The sequence below is a fragment of the Tuber melanosporum genome (assembly GCF_000151645.1).
Source record: "Tuber melanosporum whole genome shotgun sequence assembly, scaffold_57, strain Mel28".
Classification (NCBI taxonomy): domain Eukaryota; kingdom Fungi; phylum Ascomycota; class Pezizomycetes; order Pezizales; family Tuberaceae; genus Tuber; species Tuber melanosporum.
In genome coordinates, this window is record NW_003299103.1 from 368,048 (window position 1) to 391,139 (window position 23,092).

General features: G+C 48.5%; 3 protein-coding genes; 2 read left to right on the plus strand and 1 right to left on the minus strand.

Moving 5' to 3' along the window:
- The first annotated feature begins 704 nt into the window (after window positions 1–704).
- Window positions 705–4,322, plus strand: GSTUM_00009470001 (uncharacterized protein). XM_002840727.2 has 6 exons: window positions 705–1,077; window positions 1,240–1,603; window positions 1,666–1,695; window positions 1,753–1,777; window positions 1,825–1,972; window positions 2,063–4,322. The coding sequence occupies exons 2-6, from the start codon at window positions 1,270–1,272 to the stop codon at window positions 4,001–4,003; spliced, it is 2,478 nt and encodes an 825-aa protein (XP_002840773.1). The 5' UTR covers window positions 705–1,077; window positions 1,240–1,269; the 3' UTR covers window positions 4,004–4,322.
- Window positions 4,323–4,932: 610 nt separating this feature from the next.
- On the plus strand, window positions 4,933–6,495 carry GSTUM_00009471001 (uncharacterized protein; the record flags this gene model as incomplete). Its single annotated transcript, XM_002840728.1, has 5 exons — window positions 4,933–5,240; window positions 5,342–5,593; window positions 5,669–5,937; window positions 6,012–6,199; window positions 6,250–6,495. The coding sequence occupies 5 exons, from the start codon at window positions 4,933–4,935 to the stop codon at window positions 6,493–6,495; spliced, it is 1,263 nt and encodes a 420-aa protein (XP_002840774.1).
- A 5,217-nt stretch (window positions 6,496–11,712) lies between these two features.
- GSTUM_00009472001 (uncharacterized protein) lies at window positions 11,713–15,173 on the minus strand (the record flags this gene model as incomplete). XM_002840729.2 has 5 exons in its annotated part: window positions 11,713–13,047; window positions 13,089–13,766; window positions 13,842–14,252; window positions 14,315–14,597; window positions 14,667–15,173. The coding sequence occupies 5 exons, from the start codon at window positions 15,171–15,173 to the stop codon at window positions 12,008–12,010; spliced, it is 2,919 nt and encodes a 972-aa protein (XP_002840775.1). The 3' UTR covers window positions 11,713–12,007.
- Window positions 15,174–23,092: the final 7,919 nt, after the last annotated feature.

Genomic DNA, 23,092 nt, shown 5'->3' on the forward strand with positions numbered 1-23,092 from the left:
TGTGAAGGCTGCTGGGATTCGAGATGTCTCATCTGGAGGGAGTGGATTTGTATGCGGTACCGGTAGTTTGTGTTCTAGTAGACTTTCTCTTCTTTCTTGTTTGTAGGAGACTTTGAAGTTTTGTAAGGTTAAGAGGATGGTGGTGTCGAGGTTTCACAAGGCTACAACGGGGTAACCGTAGTTGTGCTGTAAATTTATTTATGCAGTATCTATCCCGACGAGTAATAACAATCTTCAAGTTACATACGTTCCCTAGATCTTGACGAAGACGGTTTTAAATAATTTAAATATTTTGTAGGATGCCTTGGTGCCGGTACCATACATTATTTAATATCGCCAAGTTTCGGTTACCACAGCTGTGATAATGTTATGGACTTGTACTGTATTTGTTTATTTGCGAGTAAGGTATGAGGAGGGGGAACGAGTGGCAGGCACAGTGTGTTCACCTGCCGGTGATGTTGCTGTCAGCTAAACGGCACATGCCATCTTGATCGAGTGGTTTGAAAGACAGGACCTGGTGACCTCATCCCTTCTGGCTTCCTCGTTGTACAGTAATCGTCCACCTCGCCTTTCCATCCCCCCCCGCACCCCCGCACCCCGCACCCCCGCCATTGGTCAGTTGATTGGAGAAAGATGTGGGAGAATCGCTCTCCCGGTGGTATATTTGAGTGATAATCTTCAAGTCGAGACGTTTATGGATGGGAGGATGAAAGGATCTGCTCGGGTATGATTACTGGCCAGTGGAACTTGCAATTTGAGTGCCCGTTTTTGGCATAACTCTCCTCCCTTCGCCCGCGATTACTGTAACAGGCCTTCTTCCCCACCAATACTCGAGTACTGAGTCTGTCAACTTTATTGTGCTCTACTGTACCCATCACCCACCTTCAATATTGTCAGGTCTCCGCACTCTGGTTCCGATTTCAAGCGCCCGGATCACGGGTGTTTTCTTCCACTGGTCCGAGATACAGGGACTCCGCCAAACCCGGGAGGGCCTGAACCGGAGGGAAAAGAAGAAGAAAAAAAAGAACACTAGGTCTCTGGCTACTCTCCCTGTCTACTTAATCTTATGGTTATAAGGTTAGCCCTATATCCCCTCGCATTCCTCTTGTTTTTAAAAGCTCCCTCGAATTCTACTCTCTACACGTGGTCTTTGTTTTCTTCTGTTTGGTCGTCTAGAATAAGCTATTGTTTCACTGCGAATTCTGGAAGAGCTAACTGTACAAAATGGCTCCTTCTAAGATCGCTAGTCTAGCTACTAAAGTTATCACCATGCCGAAATCCCTTAGCGAGTCGATCGCTTCGGGCTCACCTCAAGAATCTGGTGCTTCTTCGGTGAAGGAACCCACAGCAGGGCAGCTATCGGCTGGGGATGTGAGGCCGGGTGCGACTTACGCATACCAGGACCAGCTGCAGAAGCTACCCATCCCGGACTTGGAGAAGACATGTCGGAACTATCTGGAAGCTGTTAGGCCGCTGCAGACATATAGGGAGCATGTGGAGACAAAGGCTGCTGTACGGGAGTTTTTGAAGACGGATGGTCCGGAGTTGCAGGAGAGGTTGAGGAAATATGCCAGTAGCAAGAGTAGTTACATTGAGCAGTTTTGTGAGTTTTATTCCGCAGGCTTATCGCAGGATTAACAGGTCTCTTGTTAACATTTTCTTTAGGGTACGATTCTTACCTCAACTATGATAACCGTAAGTTTTCGTTTGTGAGCAAGGGTCGAGAGAGAACTCAAGCTAATATTACCATAGCTGTCGTTTTGAACTTGAATCCATTGTAAGCTACCTTCACAATACCTCTAGTCTAAGACTGAAGGAGTTCAGCTTTCTCTTGGAGGATGACCCTACGCCAGCAAGGAACAATCAAGTCACCAGGGCAGCATCTCTCGTTGTTTCCTCTCTATCTTTCGTAAGGGCTCTACGTAAGGAAGAGCTACCACCAGACGAATTTCGTGGGACCCCGCTGTGCATGGTAAGGCACCCTGCATATGAATTATCTGGGACAGGACTCTGGGATTTTCCCTCGTGAAATAATCACATGTGCTAATAAATCACGTGACAGTACCAATATCCCCGGATTTTCAGCACAGCTCGGATTCCCACGGAAAATGGCTGTGTCATGCAGTCTGACCCGGATGCTCGTCACATTGTTGTTATGTGTCATTCGCAGTTTTACTGGTTCGATGTCTTGGATGATAACTCGGATATCATCATGGCCGAGAGGGATGTCGCACAGAACCTCCAGGCTATTGTTGATGATGCTGCAACCACACCGATTCAAGAGGCTGCCAAATCCGCCGTTGGAGTACTTTCCACTGAGAATCGAAGAGTATGGGCGAGTTTGAGAGAGGTTTTGACTAGAGATGGAATGGGAAGTGACAATACTGAGTGCCTGAGGATTGTCGATACTGCCTTGTTCGTTCTTTGCCTCGATTCAACATCTCCTAAGAGCGGTGCTGAATTGAGCATGAACATGCTTTGCGGGACTAACGTTGTTGAGAAGGGTGTGCAGATTGGCACATGTACCAACCGTTGGTATGACAAACTACAAATCATTGTTTGCAAGAATGGATCTGCTGGAATCAATTTTGAACACACAGGTGTCGATGGACACACTGTTCTGAGAATGGCGAGTGATGTCTATACCGATACAATTCTTCGGTTTGCCAGAACTATCAACGGTAATGCTCCTAGCTTGTGGGCTTCCACCTCTCCTGACCCGAGAAAGCGTGATCCGGCCAGCTTCGGTGACGTCTGCACAACCCCTCACAGACTTGAGTGGACTATGGTTCCGGAACTCTCACTCGCTCTCCGCTTTGCAGAGACTAGGTTGGCCGACTTGATTCAGCAGAACGAGTTCGAAGTTTTGGAATTCGAACATTACGGAAAGAATTTTATCACATCCATGGGCTTCTCACCCGATGCATTTGTGCAAATGGCGTTTCAGGCGGCGTACTACGGGCTTTACGGCAGGGTTGAGAGTACTTATGAGCCAGCTATGACGAAGATATACTTGCATGGCCGTACTGAGGCGATCAGAACCGTTTCAACAGAATCAGTCAATTTTGTGCGAAAGTTTTGCGAGAATGCACCCGCTGCTGAGAAGATTGAAGCGCTTAAGAAGGCTTGCCAAAAGCATACAACAATCACGAAGGAGTGTGCGAAAGGATTAGGCCAAGACAGACATCTGTATGCGTTGTTCTGCGTTTGGCAGAGAGGCCTGGATGAGGAGCCCCAGTATACCGATGGCTCTCTCAATGGTATGAGCAGCGACGGATACGGATCCTCCCCGATTGAGGGCAGTTATGAGCAGAGCCCACCAAATAGAGGACATTCAAGAATCTTCTCGGATACCAGCTCAATTTCTGGGTCCGCTAGAGACCAGGGACAGAAGCCTCCTCTAAATGTCCCAAGCATCTTCTCAGATCCAGGATGGGATAAGATTAACAACACTATCCTAAGCACCAGTAACTGCGGTAATCCTAGCTTGAGATTGTTTGGGTTCGGACCTACTAGTGGCGATGGCTTTGGCATTGGGTATATTATTAAAGGTGATAGTATTTCCATTTCAGTCAGCAGCAAACACCGGCAAACAAAGCGATTCGTAGATACCCTTCAAAGTTACCTCTTGGAAGTGCGACACATGCTTCGACAGACCCAGCGTCGCGCTGCTGCCTCTCCCACCAGAATTCGGGCGAGAGAAAATGAAGAGCCGGCTGTTGATACAACCCGCCCACCGTTGATGACTACGAGGATGAAAAGCCGTTCAGGAAGGGCCGTTGAAACAACGAGACAGCCTGTTCGTGCTAGAGACGGTGATGAAAGTGCTTCAACGACTAGTAGAGAGGAAAGCGATGGGGAGGGGGGAATGCTCGGCGGCTATGGATATTTTGACTCCGGCAGTGTAAAGCACTTGCTTGATAACGAAGTCCATCGAAAGCCAGCAGAGAAGACTGCGTCAAGAAGGGTAGTTGGGAGAAAGTTGAGGTTGGGAGAGTACTAAAGGCTTGTTCCTTTCGGGTAGTCAGCGGGGGCGGATGTATTCTATCGATTGCTGTATGACTGTTGGGTTTGTGATATTCGGAGTAGGGGGGTGGTGTGGGTTTTTGTTTTATTGACGCGTTTTGTTTGCCTTGAGCGAATTTGTCCCCTCTCCTTTGGTCATTCGTTGCGTGTCAAGACACTTGTTAGAAATGAATGATACCACTTGTTTTGGCTTCGTTTTGGCCGTGGTAGTTTTGGCATCGGTTGAAATATGTATTGCATTAGGGCGAAATAGTTTTCCGTTTTCTATGGAATGCGCAGAAGGACTTTTTAGACTATTCTTCGGTTACCGATACTTGGGCTTGCTACGGTGTCAGTTGAAAGCTTTAGGTTGGGCCATAGGTGTCCAAACCTTTCTCGTGCTAAACTTTATTATAGCCTACGTGGTATTGTGTAGGTATCGTGAAAGCGCCCTACCGAACCATGGCTATAGAATCACTTTTGGTTCACTTTGGTCTAGTAGTTAGCAATTGCGGTGCGGATTTGTTTTGCATCATCAGTCGTGGCATTCTGATCACAATTTATCAATCGGTACTCTGTACTAGGGGACTCACGATCAATGGACAACCGAGCCCTCACACAAAACACACAGTGCGTTGCTGAATAGGGAGGATAATGAGGTTCCAAGGACACCCTGCCCTTAGCCAGTGTTTACACAATTGCTCACAATTTGCTGCCTTCGAATCTGGCTCAATCGAATCTCGTCTCTTTTCTTCTCTTATTTATTCCTCCTTCCCTTCCTCCTTCCCTTCCTCCCTTCCTTCTTCCTCCTCCACGACCACAACTACCACAAAATTTCCCTTTCCTCAGCATCGGGACGTTCCTTCTTCGATAAACACGACAAGGGTCCAGTTTTACACATAAAAACTTTCCTCTCACTCACCAAAAATGCCTTGCCATAGTGAGAGTACCCGCCCCTGCGGCGACTGCAACGGCTCGTCCGGCGATGCTTCTCTTGTCGCCCGAGCCCTCACCGATGCTCCAAATGGGAACGGAACTTTGGTCGATGTTATGTTTACTGGTGCTACCTGTGAGGACAACCTAGTTGACATTCCTCTTGCACATCCTCTTGTGGTTGGCCGTGACCGTCTAGACTCTATCCAGGAGCCAAAACTTGAAACAGGACAAAAGTTAGCCTTGCTTCCTAAGGTCATCCGCAATTTTTCCCTTGTCGGAAAAGTTTGCGTTGTTACTGGGTAAGTACACAGTTTCTCTGTCGGCTCAACCGTCTATCTGTCCATATACCCATTCATCCACCTCACCCAGTAATTCTGGACGAAAACTGACCTTTCATCAGTGGAGCTCGCGGACTGGGTTACAATATTACTGAGGGCTTCCTTCAGGCTGGTGCCCAAGGTGCCGCGATTCTAGATATCCTTGAGGACGTGGGAATTAAAGCCGCAGACACACTCGGCAAGCGTTATAACACCAAGGTGTTGTTTTACAAGGTTGATATCACCAACGATGAGTCTGTCGAGAAGGTGTTTAGCCAGATCTGTAAGGATTTGGGTAGTATTGATGTGTTGCTCTGTTCTGCCGGAATCGCGGAGTAAGTATTATTCCTAACGTTTTTATTTATTTCCCCTAAGAATTTATTTATGGTTGTTGTAATGCGTTTTGACAGCTCCAACATGCCGGCCGAGACTTACTCCATGGCCCGTTTCCGTCGTCTTATGGACATCAATGTCAACGGTCTTATGAAGTGTTCCCAAGAAGCAGGGAAACAGATGATAGAGCAACGCACCGGAGGATCCATTGTATTGATAGCCTCAATGTCCTCACACATTGTCAATTATCCTCAGGAGCAATGTTGCTATAACGCCTCAAAGGCTGCTGTTAGACATCTCGGTGCATCCCTCGCCCTTGAATGGGCCAAGCATGGTATCCGAGTTAGTGAGTATCTTCTCTGTTACTGAAACTACACTCACCATCACCTAAAAATTGACCAACCAACCAAAACTACACAGATTCGATTTCTCCGGGGTACATGGATACTGAACTCAATCGCGCTCCGGCCCTCGAGGAGCAAAAAGTTATCTGGTGCGATCGTACCCCCATGAAGCGCCTTGGTCAGGAGGATGAGCTCAACAATCTCGCGTTGTTCCTCGCCTCTCCCGCTAGCTCCTTTGTGACCGGAGCCGATGTTATCATCGATGTAGGTCACAATTTCACATTCACACGCTCCACTAAAATGGCTCCTAACAGATACAATACAGGGTGGGTATTGTATTCCTTAGGCATCACCCTAACCCACAACTCGACGGTCTTTTTCTCTTTACTTTACCTTCTATTTTTTATTTTCTTCTTTCAATATTTCCCTTGTCCCCTGGTTTCTTGGGTTTTGAATGTGGGGAAACTAGTTGGGGCATCTGCACAGGAGGAATCAAGATAGTTAGTGGAAGTGAGACAAATTGCGAGTTTGGAAATTTAATTTGGGATATAAATAAATAAAAACGGTATCTGCATTATTTTCTTTCTTTCGTACTCCTTTACTTCTTACAGTGCAGTGCAATGCCTTTGTGAAGCGAAGTGAAAACATTCAGGTTTCCGCAGTCACTACGAGTCACTCGACAGGTTCAACAATGAAAATTTTGTCGGTTTTTTTTTTTTTTTCCCTGAAAGTTGATGAAATTTTCTTTATGGCCTCCACATTTGAACAAATAGCACTTGCGGGGGGAGTGAATTGATGCCAACTTCGCGCGGAGTTGATGTAAACCAAATCCTTGCATGGACGGGCTAGAGAGCAACTATCTGGCTCTTGTGAACTTCTCTGTCTACCCTTCCTCCTACCGTCAGAGACGATAGGATCAACTGCAGATTGAAAGCCATGCGAAAACAGCATCCTTCATGATATCTTGTATGGCTTGTTTGTCAAATCCGCTCACAGTCTGCTCCGCTAGCCTGATCAAACTGCAGGCTGCAGAAATAGATTCAAGGACGGGAGGGAAGGTATGATACTATAGGGAGTATCATAAATTATACAGTCGCTTAGAAACCATGATATACTAGAGGAAGTTTTGCCCTACTGTATTCGTTAGGGTCTACTGTGCCATTACTGTTTGCTGACGCCACTTACCTTCTAGGTGATGCCACCTCTGCCATTCTAGGGCTCGCACTGAACATGGGCTTATGGTGGCCAAGGAATATTCTTCTGAAGACCCTGCGATAGTGCTCACGAGAGGCTGTGACAAGCTCTTCGGTAATCCCAATTGGACTTTATACTAGCGGTATGTCCATCACATCCGCTGGATTTCTTGGGGGTAGCATTCGAATGTCGCCCCTGCACAGTAGACTACTTTCTATCCAAACATTGACTTTTCCACAGCACAACACATTAACTGCGGAAGCAATAATTTACTTTACAAAAGAAATGATATCGCTTTAGCCTCGACGCGAGAGCATTGCTCGAGCAGTAGTTTGGAAAGAGCGATACGAGGGTTGCTGCGCATAAAAAAAAAACCTCTCTTTTCAGGGTCTCCGTGTGTGTGGTGGATGCGCAGCACCGATAGTAGGTGGTGGTGGGGCAGGCTGGCTGCAATGCAGCTTTCCGCGCATTTTCGTGCGCAGTGGGTTTTGACGAATGCCGGTAATCGGAGCAAGGCTTCTCGGGTGAGTGAAATGGTATTTTGAAGTATTCTGGCACATTATGATGGCTATACTCGAGTACAGTACTGTACAAGCGCTCAAGTGCCATAGTGCTAGTGGGGGGAAACGTGCCGGAAAGGGTCTGCTGTCTTAATGGGGGGGGGTAATGGGTAATGCTGTAGTTGCGGGTCAGGTTGTTGTCTAAGCCTGGATGGAATTGTTCAATAATGAATGAAAGCGGTAAGGTGAGGCTTTCTGTTTTGATTTCTGGTTCATATCAGATCAATTATATAGTACTAAAGAGTTAATGGAAATCCATATTGAGGGAGCGGATGCGCTGGGAGATAACACATAAAAACTTCTTGAAATATTTCCTCTATTGTGGTATAAGCTACCAGGTGAGCTCTGTCCTGAGCTCGTTACTAGATAACTTGAACTCTGAATTACCCCACCTGGTCACTCAGAGCCTTTGATCAACCGACACGTTCATAGATACAAGCCTATCCACTCTCCCCCCAAACCGCCCAAAACTCATGCACCATAGTGCCCAAGTGCGGATGAAGCCTTCATACGTGTATTGTACTGTACATTGCATGCATACGCATATACATGTGGAGATATCATACCAGGAAACATTGTACCTAGTGATGGCTCATAATAAATAATTGTTATGCTGCGATCACACAACCTCGTGCTGGTATTGGTAGATCCGCTCAGCAAAGGTTTTCTTTACCACAGCCTTATCGTGATCGCCCGCAATATATATCCACCTTTCGCATACGCACTCACCCACACGTCCATATATCTGGCGAAAACTCCCTCGAGAAGCGCCCACGATTACTTTCCGTTATTCTTCCCTTCTTGTATCCCTATCCCGAAGAGGTCCATTCCACCTTACCGACACCATGAACGGTGTACAAAGTAGAGCCGCCGACAAAGATTCCAGAACCGCTACTGACAATGACACACACCTGCAATGGCTTATCCATGAGCGGACCCAAATGGTGCAGTCTAAGTTTGTGGGTATGGAGAGCGTCGAGGTTTTAGCGATGTGGAGTGGATCAAGTGGGGTCACCCTCTGCCTCCTCCCCTCCTCCTCTTTCTACCACTAACAACCACCTAGTGGTTCAAGCCTTTGGCGAGTCAGGCAAGCCCCGCCGGCGAGTGATGGACGCCTGCTTCCGTCCATTGGGAATCGCTTTACCAACCTTGGTTGTAATGTCCGGCTGGTCAGATACGAGCGAGGACATGTTCAGAGATATGCGGGACTACATGAATCGCGGGAATGGAACGATTAGGACAGTAATTGTACTCAAGTGGCATATTGAGGGCTCGGACGCGGTGGTAAGTTGTAATTTGAAGGTTTACGAGTATGCAAGAAATCGGCCGGATAAGAAGGCGTATATCAAAACGCAAGAGGAGGTATGATTTCTCACTTTTCTCCCTTTCCGCCTTAAAAATTGTTGGCAGTTGACAATAGGGGTCTATACAGGAAATTCTCCCGGGGGATTCCTGCACGGGAGGCATTAAGATAAAATTGGGGGATATATGTTCTACAAAGTTACCTCCTGGGGAAGATGCGAAAAAGGAGTATTCTATGTCTCTTCCACGATTACGGAATATGGCGTTGAGGTTTATTCGTGAGGATAAGTTTCGCCCGGATGGAAGAGAGGATGTGGGCGAAGATTCAGACGAAGTAGATGATGAAGAAGAAGGAGGAGAAGGAGAAGGGGTTGACCCAAATAATTTCCTGGTGTCTGGAGTTGGCGGATATATGGCGGTAGAGGCCAATGTTACCAACGGGAGCAGTAACCAGAGCCATATCTCTGGTAATAACTCTGGCAATAGCCTTAGCAATAATCTAGAGTGCTTCAATGAGAGCTACAATGCTAGGAGATTGTCAGTTATTGTATGGCTTTCCACTTCTGCCCCCTCGGGCATGGATAGCTGACTAACCATAATTCACAATGGTAGAAACTGAACCTACCAGAAGAATTTCTCGGCCATTCCCTCAACATTGCGGAAAAGAAGAAGCTAGGTGCATTCTTCAAGTCCCCGGGACGCTTCTTAAAGAAACTGGCTCGTCGATGTGCCGAAACTGGACGACAGGTCTGCGACAACATGCAGGTGTCTTATGACTACATCCCTGACCTGAGCAAAGTCGCGCTATACGACACCGTTATTCTATGCGGTACTCTCCCTCCCCTACCGAGTCCATAGTCGCTAACAATTAGAATAGACGATTCGGGCTCCATGAAGCACGACGATCGCTACGAAACGATGCGAAAAACTGTCTTGAAAATTTCAGACGTGTGCACCGCCTTCCGGGACGAGGGCATCTCCGTCAAGTTCCTGAATTTCAAGGGGGACAAAGACTACAACGGTATCTGTGATAGAGAGGCATTGGATCAGGTCGTCAGCAGTGTCAACCCTAAGGGCGGGACAAGACTGGGAACCGTACTCCGGAACAAGATTGTAGGGCCATTGATTATTCAGAAGGCGAAGGAAAAGTTGTTGGATAAGCCTGTGCTTGTCACCATCATCACTGATGGACAGGTTTGTTCTCAGTTACTCTTTATTTTAAGGGAGGGATGGTAGTTCATTACGTGGGGATCATAGCCAGCAGGTGAAACCCGAGGTGAACTAAAACGGACCATACTTAATTGCAAGAGGGAACTAGCCGGCTTAAAAGGGCCAACTGAGGAGCTATATGGAGGGTCAGGTCTGGTTCTCTCGCAAACATTCAACCTTCAACCTCAGACCGACTAAACCATCATCTCTACAGCGGTGGTCTTCCAGATAAGTCTCATCGGAGACAGTGAGGATGCGCGAAGCTATGTTAAAGAATTGGAAGACGACGCAGAGATCGGGAACTCGGTTTTCTGTACACGGGGTATAATATTCATTCCTTTAGTGCTGACTCACTGTTGTTCCTAACAGCATGATTGATTTGCAGAACGCCTCGACGTGGTTAAGGGCAGGATGAGTGATCCACAGTATACTGGTTGGGTGAGTGATTTCTGATGATTTCCTCAGGGAGACTTTTTTCCATTTTCTTCTGTTCCGAGATATGTTGCTGACGAAGAGTATAGTTAATCCAGTTGCTGGCGGCGGGGGTAGATCACGAGTAATATTTAGTGTAAGCCGTAGTTTACGATTCTCTTCTCTTGTTGATCTGGTGGTGGTGGTGGTGATATTTTGGGTCGGTTGGTTTTGTTCAGTCTCGGATGCTTGGTAAATTTTATGATAATATTATCATGCTTTCAAACGAAAAGAGGATCGTATGAAGGAGGGATAGGATGGTTCACTTTGCCTGAGGTTGTTCTCCCACCGAAGTGGAGCATAGCGGAGCAATAATTATATAAAAGCAACAGTAGGACGACAAAGAAGCACAGGCCACCCCCAAGAACGGACAACTCAACGCTACTCGAGCGCGGTAAGAAAAATACTTTACTCGTACATTGACAAGATTGTGTGCGCCATCTGTACTTGATTGGGTCCATAAAAGTTATGGCACTATGATACCACGGTAGCCGAAAGATCACACACCCGTAGGGTACTGTACTTGTACAGTACCGGTACCCAGCCCGAGTTACCGCAAAACCCAAGCAAAATCACAGATCAATTCCAACAGGGTGTGTGTGTGGAATTAAACGACAGAACCCTCCTCCACACAAAAAAGATGTCCAGGGGATGTATTTCCCAGTGCTGGTATCACCCACCGAAGCCGCTTCAATTGGTTGCTGGCCGGCTTCTCGCTTGCTGGTGCACTCGAGTATTACTCGGAGACTACGAAATCATCTCATTGCCCAACGTTTCTACCCAAAAAGTATTCGACTTTTGGCGTGGAGGGCACAACACAACTTGGGTGCTCGAGTACGGTATGATAGGTACGATGCCGTCATGGCCGAGTTAGGCTACAAGCGTGAGGATTGCGGTATTGTTGGGGAGTGGAAGGGTTCAAAGTTGGAAATCACAGGCTGTATTTTACCGTGTCCCGGTGGTGTACTGTACTTGTGGGGGTTTGGTGATGATTCTACCGCAATTATATCATACTATGTCATACAAGTGAATTGTTTTGGAGGCCGTGGATATTATGATGTTGCTATTGTATCTTAAATACCGGTATTGCCTGAGATCCGCCAATCCCTCCAGATCGGGGGGGGAAGAAAAAGAAGAAAAAAGAAGAGAAAAAAACATGCTAGATTAGATAGATGGCAGGAAAAAGCAGTGCAGTGCAGTCTTGCAGACTGATAGCAGATGAGGAAAAAACCAGAATGTAAAGCAGGAAAACCCAGGGCATAGATGAAGAGCTTCGCAGCTGACTACCGAGAAAAGGGGCCATCCCAGACGCCCAAGCGCATAGGCCAAAGACAAATTACCACCTGCAATAATCTCTACTCCCCTGAAAAGATTCCCGTCTCCCACCATAAAACGATTCCCTCCTCCCACCCACAGGCACCCGCCTCTCATAAACAGACTCTCGCCTACTATACACAGACTCCCTCCTGCCATTGCTAAAAGACCGGCTTCGGCCAATGTACGAACCACATCTTTCGGAAAAGGTTTCGGATCCTGTACTCCTCCTCCGCTCGTGTCTCAAAACCTCTTGGTCGTACTCCTTCAGACGCATAGATACATCCCAGAGGTCTACCGTTTCGTCCTCAACATCATTGAGATGCGAGCACCATTGGTTGTATCCAAAATACTCGTGAGACATGCGCCCCGTGCCCCATCTTCCAGATTGGGATTCCGGAGATGCGGGAGAACGTGTATTGCGGTGGACGAACGGTGGTCTCATGAATGACGCACGGTGAGCATATCTCTGGTCCGAATTCCATGTCTTCAGTTTAGCTTGCAGCTCCATTTCGGCGGAATGGTAGAAGTCTGAGAATAGTGCTCTCCCAGGCACTACGAGAGTATCGTGTCCGTCGGCGATTCGATAAATAGCCGGGAAAGTGCATAGGACTGGGCGAGTGATACTTTCTACCTGCAACACAGAATACCCTCTTACTCGGGAGTCTTCGGGGTCCATTTTGAAGTTTGCTGTTCCGTTTTCAACGTCAACCTCCGGGATCGTCTGAGCCTTGGACTTGAATGTGGGCTCCCAAGCCTCTTGAGCGGACTTTACAAGTTCCTGAAGAGATTCTGCGAGTGTAGCTGCTGGTGAGGCAGATATGGCCCCTATACTGGCAAGGATTTTATTGACTGTCTTCTGTCGCAGCTTTGCGGCCGCCATCTCGTGCTGTGGTAAGGCCTCCAGCGCTTCAACAGTTAGGCGCTGCCAAAGTGCTTGTTTCGATGGGTCCAATTTCAACAATTCTCCTGCTATGGCTTCCATATTGAAACAGAAGCTAGGAACAACGGCCGAGAAGATGTTATTGACAAGATGGCGGCAGATTATATTCTGAACGGCCGCTATGCGTAGTCTTTTCCCAAGCGAGGATGTGCAAAGAAACTCCGGTGGGAATGGCGATCTATCGAGAGAGGCAGAAGACTCAAACTACAAAAGTTTGGTAAGTTGTAATTGTTCAAGTTCCGAGGTAACTCACCATCCTCAAACTCAAGGGGAGCTGACTGAAATGCTCTACAGCAAACTTCCTGATAAGAACTTCGAGCTGCGAGAACCGTTCTGGGCTGGTTGAGGCATAACGTGTTGTTGTTAGCACCAAGAATACCGCAATTCCTAAAAGGACAGCAATACCTTATGAGACCCGGCTCATCCATAAAACTATGGGAAAATTCCTCCCGCTCTTCCTGTATTACACTCTGATATCTCCCGCTCTGCATCCCCCGCACGGAAGCACCAGGTGGGCCATAGGGTGGGACAAGCCTACCGCTCACTGGATGAGTTCTCCCTGCGGGACTTCCACGATGTATGGATCTTGTATTCCCAAAAGCATTAGGGTTAGGACTCTCGGCCGTGGTGAGAGTGGGGCTAAGTCTTGCAGTATTTGACGTATGAACACAGGACGCGTGCCCCGACAAGCATGGTGACTCTGCTCCAACACGAGGAGTACGGCCAACCATAGGAGATCCAGTGTTGCTGCGTTCGCCAAGTGGCCCAATAGCTGGAGTTGGAGCTTCTTTTCGCACCGAACTTGGCCCAAAGAGGGGTATTCCCTGAGCATCAGACCCTATTCGGCAAATTACAGCTCGTCAGTATGTGGTCGGCAGCCAAGAAAGCAGTCGTAGAGCAGGCGCTAACTTACATGGGAAGAAGTTTGCTCGAAATGGAGATCTCATGGGGGATGGCACTATGGGTCGATTGACCATCCACGCCTTGGGACGGGAAGCTGCCAGAGACTCCCTATCTTCTACCTCATCGGATACCCGCCCGCAATAACTGGCCGCTGCGATTTGGACCGCCTCATCTCTGATATCTGCAAATGGAGATTCTTCATAGTAGTACTCTGACGCAGGACTGGCTCTAGTTAGTGAATTTGCTTCTGCCTTAATAACCCTTCCGCCCGATGCCGAATGTTCACAATGAACCTCAGTAGACATTAATGAGTACACATTATCTCCGAGTTGAATACCGATACCAAGGGGATCTCCTGCATATGGGCCCCCGCTAGCAATAGAATTTCCTCCAGCGGTAACGGGTGGCAGAGATTGCTGGTCTTCGAGAAATCAGCTTTTGCGCTTTCCGTGGTTTCCAGCTAACAATACAGGGGCGCCCTACCTGGCGAACTTCCAGCAAGACTACTCGGACTCTCCGATCTCTCCACCTTTTTCCCTTTTACTATGTCATCCCAAGAAACCTTTCTCTCATTCAGGCTCCTAGACCGCCGAGAGTTGGATGATTTAATCGCACGGGCCGGCTCCTGTGGAGTGAGGACAGTATCCGTAGCTTCGTGTACTTCCGGAATACTAGCCTGTGAGGGTGCCGTAGGAGGCTTTTGAGATGCTGGTTTTCCCCAGAGCGACGAGACATAGGATAACGCCGTGACCAACCTACTATTAGGCTGAATATCAAACCACCAAGGTCAGCACTCTATTATCGCCTAATCGGGTATTAAGAGTGCATAATTTACCATTGATTGCAGGTTACCCTCCTCTTCAAGAGATTCCGGAGTTCCAGCTGGTGCTGCAGCCTGCCTACATGTTGGGCACTCGGGTGCACGCTGATAATACTGTGGAGTTGGCGGGGAGGCGGTGGCTGTACAAAATCCTGCGGGTCCTACCTCCACCTTCTGTGATTCTGTTTCATCAACCCTATGAGTGCCATTTTGCGAACCCACATCTGATTCCCTGGCTTCCACATGCGACTGGGGGTTAGTGGATCCTTCCTTCTCGCCCGCGATCCCGCCCCGGCCAAAGCCTCCATCTATTTTGGCTGCGGTCGACTGGCAAGGAGTGCTGATTTCAGTGCCCCTGAGAGAACCCACCTGACGGCTATGAGGTGTGTCTGGTGGTTTCGATAACGTGGTTCCACCTTCACTACCCATAGCTCCGGGAACTTCAACCGAATCAGGAGTGTTTCCGGGAGCATCGGAACGTGTATCGAAAAACTCCCCGGAGTCCCCCTTCCCAGGAGACATAGTGATACCAAGAGCGGAAGGGATCCTCGGAGCGCTTTCAAGCCCTTCTGTAGAATTAGGTACACCAGCACTATCACTGGAAGAAATGTTCTGGTCATTACTCCTTGTAAGTCTCAGAGAATCAGGCACGAAGACGCCCCCCGCTTGAGGTTCGACCGTCGGGAGATTCTCGGATGCCGAGCCCCCGGTCTCCTCCCTTTGCTGTGCACCAGGGGCTCTGAATTCCTCTTCAGTATCCAAGAATATGCCCTCGACCACCCCTGTATCTGCAACTTCAAAATTTTCGACATCTGTTAAGACGGAACCACCTTCTAACGCACCATCTTGGGATGTATTCTGGGTCACAAAACTTGGAGGCAGCTTCGGTGATACGATACCCCCCGAGAAAGAGACACCGTCACCGATGGCATCATCCGTGGCCCCGCCGGCCAGGGCTGACAGTTCACCCTGAGCACTCTCGGCTACCGGGGCAATTGAATCCAGTGAGGGGGCTGTCGTAAGGATTATTTCTTCAAGGGAATCGGGCCCCGCCCGATCGATACCGGTCTTACCAAACTCCTCAGTAGAACCGGCGGCAATCTTCGGGGCCTCTGATGGTTGTGGTGAGTTCAGTACTGAGCTCGCCTCTTCGGAAGGTTTATAACAGGTCTCCGGACCCCTAGCCTCATCGGTATTCTCACCACTTCCAAGGACCTTAGGTTCCCCTATATCCGCTGACTGAACCTGGAGTGGGTTCACCCCCTCCGAAGATTCAAGGTCAGTATTAGGATGGCTGCTAGAATCTAACTTCTCAATACTGCCAGACCCACCGACGGCCTCCAGGGCACCCGAGTCAATACACGTAGCAGCTTCCAAAAGACCTGAACCCTGTGAACAGGGAGGGGGAGATTCCAAGCAGCCGATATTCTTCTCAGGTGGCTCAGAACAGCTCTTAGGACCATCGATAGGACCAGTGCCCCCAACGGCATCCGTATCTCTCAAGGTTTCCAAGGTATCTATTTCTAATGATGGGTTAGCCTCCTCGAGAGATTCTGAGCCAACCCTAGGATCAATGATGGGATCAGTTTCCCCCAAGACATCGGTATCCTTATCAACCTTCGCGTCTGAGATGTCTGAAATGTCTGAGGTGTATGAGATATCCGACAGATCTGAGTCCTGTGAGGGGCTAAGCGGTGGACTCCATTTCCCTGAGATTCCTGGAGCGGCATCGAAATTAAGAACAGAATCAACTCCCACGGTAGCTCCAACATGTTCAAGAGACGCGCTCACTCGTCCTAGGGGTTCAGAATCGGTATCATCCCCGTTTCCCTCATTGTGAAATTCAGGACCACCGACAGGACCAGCATGAGTGGGTTCGGGGTCGCGAAGGCGGGGTCCAGTCTCTCCAGGAGAATCTACAATACTCTCGGATTCCCTTTTATCTAGAATATCTTTCGTTACGTCCAGTCCCTGATGTGTGTCCTCGGGGGTTATCTGGGCATTTGGCTCATCGAGCAAGGTAACACAAACGTCAACTGCGGGTCGCTCCGGAACATGTGCGCCGCTGGACGAGGAATTGTCGCTTGGATTTTCGGGGTTTTCTGTCTGAAGAATCAGAGTAGGGAAATCGGGGTCTCCCGAGCCGCTCGGTCCCGGATCGATCTTTTTCACGCTCTCTACCTCTGCTGGTGTTGCACGACTACCACCCAGCGAGCAAGTCTTGTTCTCACTAGATCCGACCTCGGGCGGCGAGTCATCACCCTTCTGCGGAGCTTCTGAGGGAATACCGGTACCGGTAGTCGTGTTGCTTGGAGATGTCAGGGGTTGGGGAGCATCCAGATGCTCTCTATCGGGTGGAAAACCTAGGCCACTACCGGTATCGTTTCTAAGTGAGACATCCCCACCATTTTTCTGGTTGTCTATGCTCAGAAACGGTAAGGCTGATGATGCTAGAATTTTCCGATTATCGCTTGGCTCTCCCGTTCCAGTGCTTATAGGATCTACCGGTAGGTTGCTGTTGTCGACGGCTGGCGCACTGGGAGCTTGTTCTAGACTTGAGATCTTCTGTCCGAAATCTCCTGTACCAACCGCTGCAGGAGGTATCTGCGGCTGCAGCTGGTTTCCCTGACCGGGTAGTTGTGATGAGGGTGGGAATTGAGATACCGGTAGCTCTTGGAGGATCGAATTATCGGCCCTGGCCAATGCTACTTCTTCTGCGGCTTTTCGATCGGATGCCACTGTCACTGTCCTCAGTCCATAGCCGTCCTCCTCAATCACTTTCTTAGCAATTGCACGCAACCGACCCAGCGAGAAAATATAACTAGAATTGGGATTGGTGTCCGGGAATTTCCTTCCAAAGATTTCGCTAAATAGCACTGTGACTACCTGCAACTTGTCTCGATCCTCCTTTTCCGGGAGCACAACTTTATTTTACCAATTAGCAAAGTTCTAGTGCTAATAAGTGTAGTGGGCATTAAAAAACGCTACCGACCTCTTCCTGTGAAAGGCGCTCTGTTCTGGTCGATTTGTCCCACTCATAAACCTCCAAATCACATCCAACCTCGTGTAAAGGTGTCTTTGACCACCTGAGCAAAAAGACCTTTCTGACACCACCATTCCCCGACCTTATCCAGTGTCGAGCATCCGAAAGCATTTTCCCATAGGCCTCCGTCCAGCCGGAGACAATAGCCAGCGACGGGAGAGGGCTCCCAAGTGGTCTGAGACAGATATCTAGCTCATCCCGTGGAATTGGGCCATTTTTTATTGCTTCGGATACTGATCAATAATTTCTGGGTTAGATAAATTTAGAGGCTTGAAAGAAGCGATCTTGATAAGGATTACCTTTACCGGCCCAAAACACAAGGTTCTGGTCCTGTTTCTTAGTTACAAAGCCCAACCGCATCATATTGAGCTTCTCCTCAAGTAACCACTGATAGTGACAGTTGCTATGGGTCCGCGCTAATGATTGCTCTATGGGTTCCCGGGAGGTTTGTTCACCCTGCATATTAACTATATAATTCGGGCTACCGAGATTGTGTTTTGTGTTTGTTGCGTATCAAGAGGATGTCAGGGAGCTGGGGAGGTCTTTGGAGAAATTCCGGCACCGGGGATGATTCACTTTTAAGGTTCGAGTTAACTACTGGTCTGCGTTTGATAGAACTTAAGTGCTCTAGTGGGAGGGGGACGTCCCTTCCTTCACCAACTCCAACCGGTATCTCTCGAGGGGAGAGTTCAAGGCTGCGCACGCTGAGCCCTGCCTCACAATTGGAGAATAGTCGAACTCTACCACACCCCCGAATTGGTATAAGAATTCACACAAGAGTATCACCTCATAGGGCAGAGAATTGCCGATTATCCCACTTAATACACGTATCTTCGAGGCCACTGAGAAGCCGCGATTAGATCTTTAGAACCTCTGGCATGGCCTCTAGTGAGATGCTTCCCCTTCGGTGTCATGTGCGATACGAGCACAGTACGTGGCAAAGACCTACGAATAGCGCTACAGAGTGAGAACCCATGACCCCTTTCTACATTAATAATCTTACTATGATACCCCGTTTTCCTGCCCGTCACCCCCCTGCCCTATACTCGAGTAGCGGAAATGGCTTCATTAAAGAATTCGATTAAAGGATATGGTTCGCCGGCGCTCTCATATCCCCATGGCCCTTCGTACATAATACAGGCATTCTATGCATAGAGTACGAGTACAGTGCAGTGCAGATGACTCCCTATCCCCGGTTAAACCGCAAGCACGGAAAGCACCATACCCTAGCGATGGGTGCTTGACTCCAGCCTCGGATTTGGGGGTTATTAGAAGAGTCGGGATAACGGGTGATATAGCCATAAGAGGAACTAGGTTTTTCAGAAACACGGCCTTTGACGTTCCGGCTGAGTTGTAGCAATGCCGGTACTATCTGCGCCGAGTCTCGAGAGGGGCGCACAGTATTGGAGCCTACCGGCAGTAACACGACGTCAATTGGCGCATTCCCATGCCCGATCACGCTCCGTCCAGATTCTGCTGCACTTTACTGGTAGTATCCTTTTTTCTACAACTGGCGGGCCAGTCCGCAGGAGGCGATAATTACCATGGGGGGGTTGAGGTAGTTGCCGCCTGCAGCTTGATTGTTTTCCCCACCCTATCCTCACCGCAAAAAAAAAAAAAAAAAAAAAATTTTTTCTTCATCCCCTTCACACAGTCCGACACAATAATACTGGTAGTCTGAGAACCCATCCGTTTCAGTTGGGATATTTTTGGGTGGACAGTGTTCTCCGATCTTCCAGAACCTCACCTAACAATAACTTTTGATATAATACCATTTGCCCTCACTCAAATTCTGTGAGCCAGCAAGTTCGGATATCCGGGGCAATCATGACCCAGCAATAGTTGGATTTGCTCACGTTAGTTCGGCCCATTCCCAGGAATTTGCGAATATCATGTGCCGTTGCGTAAGGCCGATATAATTGGGTTACCCCCATTTAAAAAAGACCGGATGAACTACTCGTACAGTACTCGCAGTATGATGCGCTGTCCCATCCCATTGTTTATCTCGAAACAGAGGTCCCAATGATCTCCTCTCGATTTCTCCTTACGTATCAGCCTCATCGGTTTCTCCCATGAATAGAGGAGATAATCTCATTACTTTTTTTTTCTTTTTCTTTCTTCTTCTTCACCGGACGATGGGCATCTTACACTCATCGAGCTCATTTGTGTCCGCATGCCTCTCGAGGGATTGGGGTATTCAATCAATGGTTTTCTCATATCCGGATGCCAACTCTAATTCGTGAATTCAGGCTACAGACGAAACTAACTAAGTTATAATGATTCGTGATTCGTGAACGAGTGATTTTCTATGTGAGGTGGCTCAAAAGGTGGCCCCCATGCGCAACCGAAACACAATTCCCAGGGCCAACTTGCGACAAGAACTCTATTATAATAAATTCGCCCATATTGCCATATTATACACGTGGCTAAGGAAATACTGAACTTGTACGATATGGGCTTCTCGTAGTTCTTGACGGATCAACTTCCGATCCACTCCTCAACCCCTAGAGTTCCACCAAGTTCGGATTACTCCCCAGAACTACAAAAGGCATTCACAACGAATTTTGCATAGCATACCGCTTTCAGTGAGCCCCTCGGAATGGGCGCCCAGAGCGGTTGTCTCTCTTAGACAGGCTACAGTTTGCCGTTGAGTGAGAGGACATTGGCAATATAGCAAAAGCAAGTTGGCAACCCCTCCTCCGGTCAACCCTCCCCTCATTGCCTCCGATGTAAGCGCTCTCGGTTGTCAAGTTACTTGTAAACTCGCCCTCACGGCGATACGGGGGAGGGCGGGGGTCTGCCCGATTGGCTGGTGACGAGGTGGAGTGCGAAATGTGCGAAGAGTTGAGAGCCGGGAATAGTGAAGTCCTGGGAACATGCAGTTCACCATCTCTCCACCAAACAGGGCACTCGAGTGCTGTACTCGAGTACAGTATGGTCCTAGGGTGTGCGCAAAGGTCTGCCGAACTCTGCCCTCATAGGCCGAGTCTACTATGATATGCTTGAAATCATATATTTATCCTAGTCAAACCTATCCGGCGTCCACTAGCAAAACACAACCAGGGAAGTTATGATACCTGAACAAACAATTGGCGGATTTCCTCCTCGCAATCCGGTGATGGGGAAAAAAAAAAAAGTCTGTCGAACTCTTGACGCAGTGACTGAGCAAATACCGTTCTCTGAGTGGCCAAGTATGGCTGGAGCGAATAGGGGGAGGTTCGACAGACTTACCCGCAACCCCCGGGCACTTTGCAGTATGAGTGTGATATACTCGAGGACTCAAGTGCGGTACCAGGGCTGTATGCGGGTGCAAGTGTGGGGCTCGTTTTTGGGGCGAAGAGGAGACACAAGGCGTGGATAGATGCTCCACCGTCGTAGTAGTATGATACAGTATGATGCTACCATAACAGCTACAGGGGAGGCCTAAATTGTTGTTTGTGTTCGATTACGGCAGGACATACGTTTTGGGGGGCCCTTGAGGGGAGCATGAATGGATTTAATGGTAGAATGTAAATTGGGAGACGAGGCTAAAGGCACTTCCTCCCAACACTTCACAGAATACTTGTACTCGTATCATACTGAAACCGATTTCGGTACTCTCTGAGGAGCGATATATGATGGGCTTAGGCATGACGCGATCGGCACTCCCGCTCAACTTACCGATCGGGCCCAGGGGGCGGTTAGTCTCAGGTTGGGTAAAGTGCAAAGTTAATGCAAACGCCGCTGTTTATCTACTGCAAGTTATACTGACCGGTACAGTACATTACCCATCAACTGGCGGCGCGATGACTCGTAAGAAAGCCAGCCTTTCAACACCCCTAGCCTCTCTTTGTGAGTGTGTTGAGGATGCCCAACATAGAGTATTTACCTACCGCGTGACCACCACTATGCGGTACCGATGTTGGATGAATGTGAGATCTAAATTTACCCTATGATTCCAAAGTCTGAGAATCATGGAAACAGGAAGAGCTCATGCGAGTGTTAGTTCTTTGTATGGGCAAATATGTAACTTATGACCCATTTCTTAACCGCGGAAACTTGTCGATCCATTTAGCGCATTTTCGATCCCGGCCATTACCCTCCCTTCATCACCCGCACAACCACCACCCCGCGAACCAATACTCGTACTCGAGTACTGAAGTGCGACGGAAGGGTTACTTGCTTCATTGGCATAATGCCAAGCCACGAGCGACGTGGTAAACTACTTGTGTGAACCCCGCTTTCGAAAGCTGAATGGGGAAGAAGGGTCGGTTGGAAAAGATATTGTACGGTATGTTTTTTTTTTTTTCCCAAGATTTCCTGTGTCCAGGCAGCACGCCAAACTCATTTGCAGGGTGGACTCTGCATCGAAGGTTATCATGGTCCGAATTCTCGGCGGGGAAAGGTTACCCGTATTGTGAAGTCATTGCTGGTTTGGTTGGGGTCCTCCCGCGTGGCGCTCATGCGGGCCATCAAAACCACCCTGCATTAGGCTTAGCTTCACATTTTATAGCTGCACGAGACCCTGAGTTCTGAGTTGTTTGTTTGATCTTTCTTTTCACTCACGGACGCACCCTCATGTTTGAAATGCTGGAGTACCGGTATCTGGAAGCGATAAGACTTCTGCTTTCCACCTATGATACTTACACCCTTTCCCATCTCTTCTCACGTGTTTCAAGTCAAAAGATAAATCGTTTCTTGAGGCTTTTTTGTATTCGTCGAACTCACACCTTTTCCCGGAGCAAAAATGAATGCTTCGAAAAATAAATCTCTAAAAGATTCCTCACGTGCATGCACCATATGCAAGAGCTCTGATGCGTGGAGGAGTACGTACTCGTACCGGTACGAATATTCTAGCATTAAACAAACACGTGGAGTGATAAGGTATGTGGAAGAATCTTGAGAGTGGTTGCCCAATTGACTTGGGTTGGAATGAGGGATCGGAGGAGGCGAGTTGCCTCCGCCTCTGCTGGTGTCTTGGGTTGGCGGCTCGGTATGGCAAACTCCTTGTGCTGAAGTAACTCCTTGGGTACCGTTACTATGGACGAGGTTGTAACGGATCGATTCAAGTACCGGTAACAAGGCTTGTCAATAATGCGGATACGGGTACGGTACAGGTACTCAAAGTCACTGCTCTCGCCGATACTAGGATACAAATTTCCTCAAGGGTGTACCGTGCTACCGGTATCGCTATGGTGGAAACAGAGTTGGGCTTTCGATACGATGGCTTATCGGTACTCAGGGTGCTAGATTTTTGGGAGTTTCAAGGAATGCCTAAGACTCCCTTCCTTATCTCGGGAGCAGCGCGCTGATAGTAAGGCGATTTGCAGTACGTTAGACTCCTTTGGTTTGGATCCTCCCTATCTGCTTTGGGACCATAGAAGAACCCTCCTCGCACCTGCTGGGCCGGACCCACGAT

Coding starts and splice junctions, on each gene's coding strand:
- GSTUM_00009470001 (XM_002840727.2), top strand. CDS start 1,270: ATGCCGAAATCCCTTAGCGAGTCGATCGCTTCGGGCTCACCTCAAGAA. Junction 1,696..1,752: donor TTACCTCAACTATGATAACC/GTAAGTTTTCGT, acceptor ATATTACCATAG/CTGTCGTTTTGAACTTGAAT. Junction 1,973..2,062: donor GTGGGACCCCGCTGTGCATG/GTAAGGCACCCT, acceptor ATCACGTGACAG/TACCAATATCCCCGGATTTT.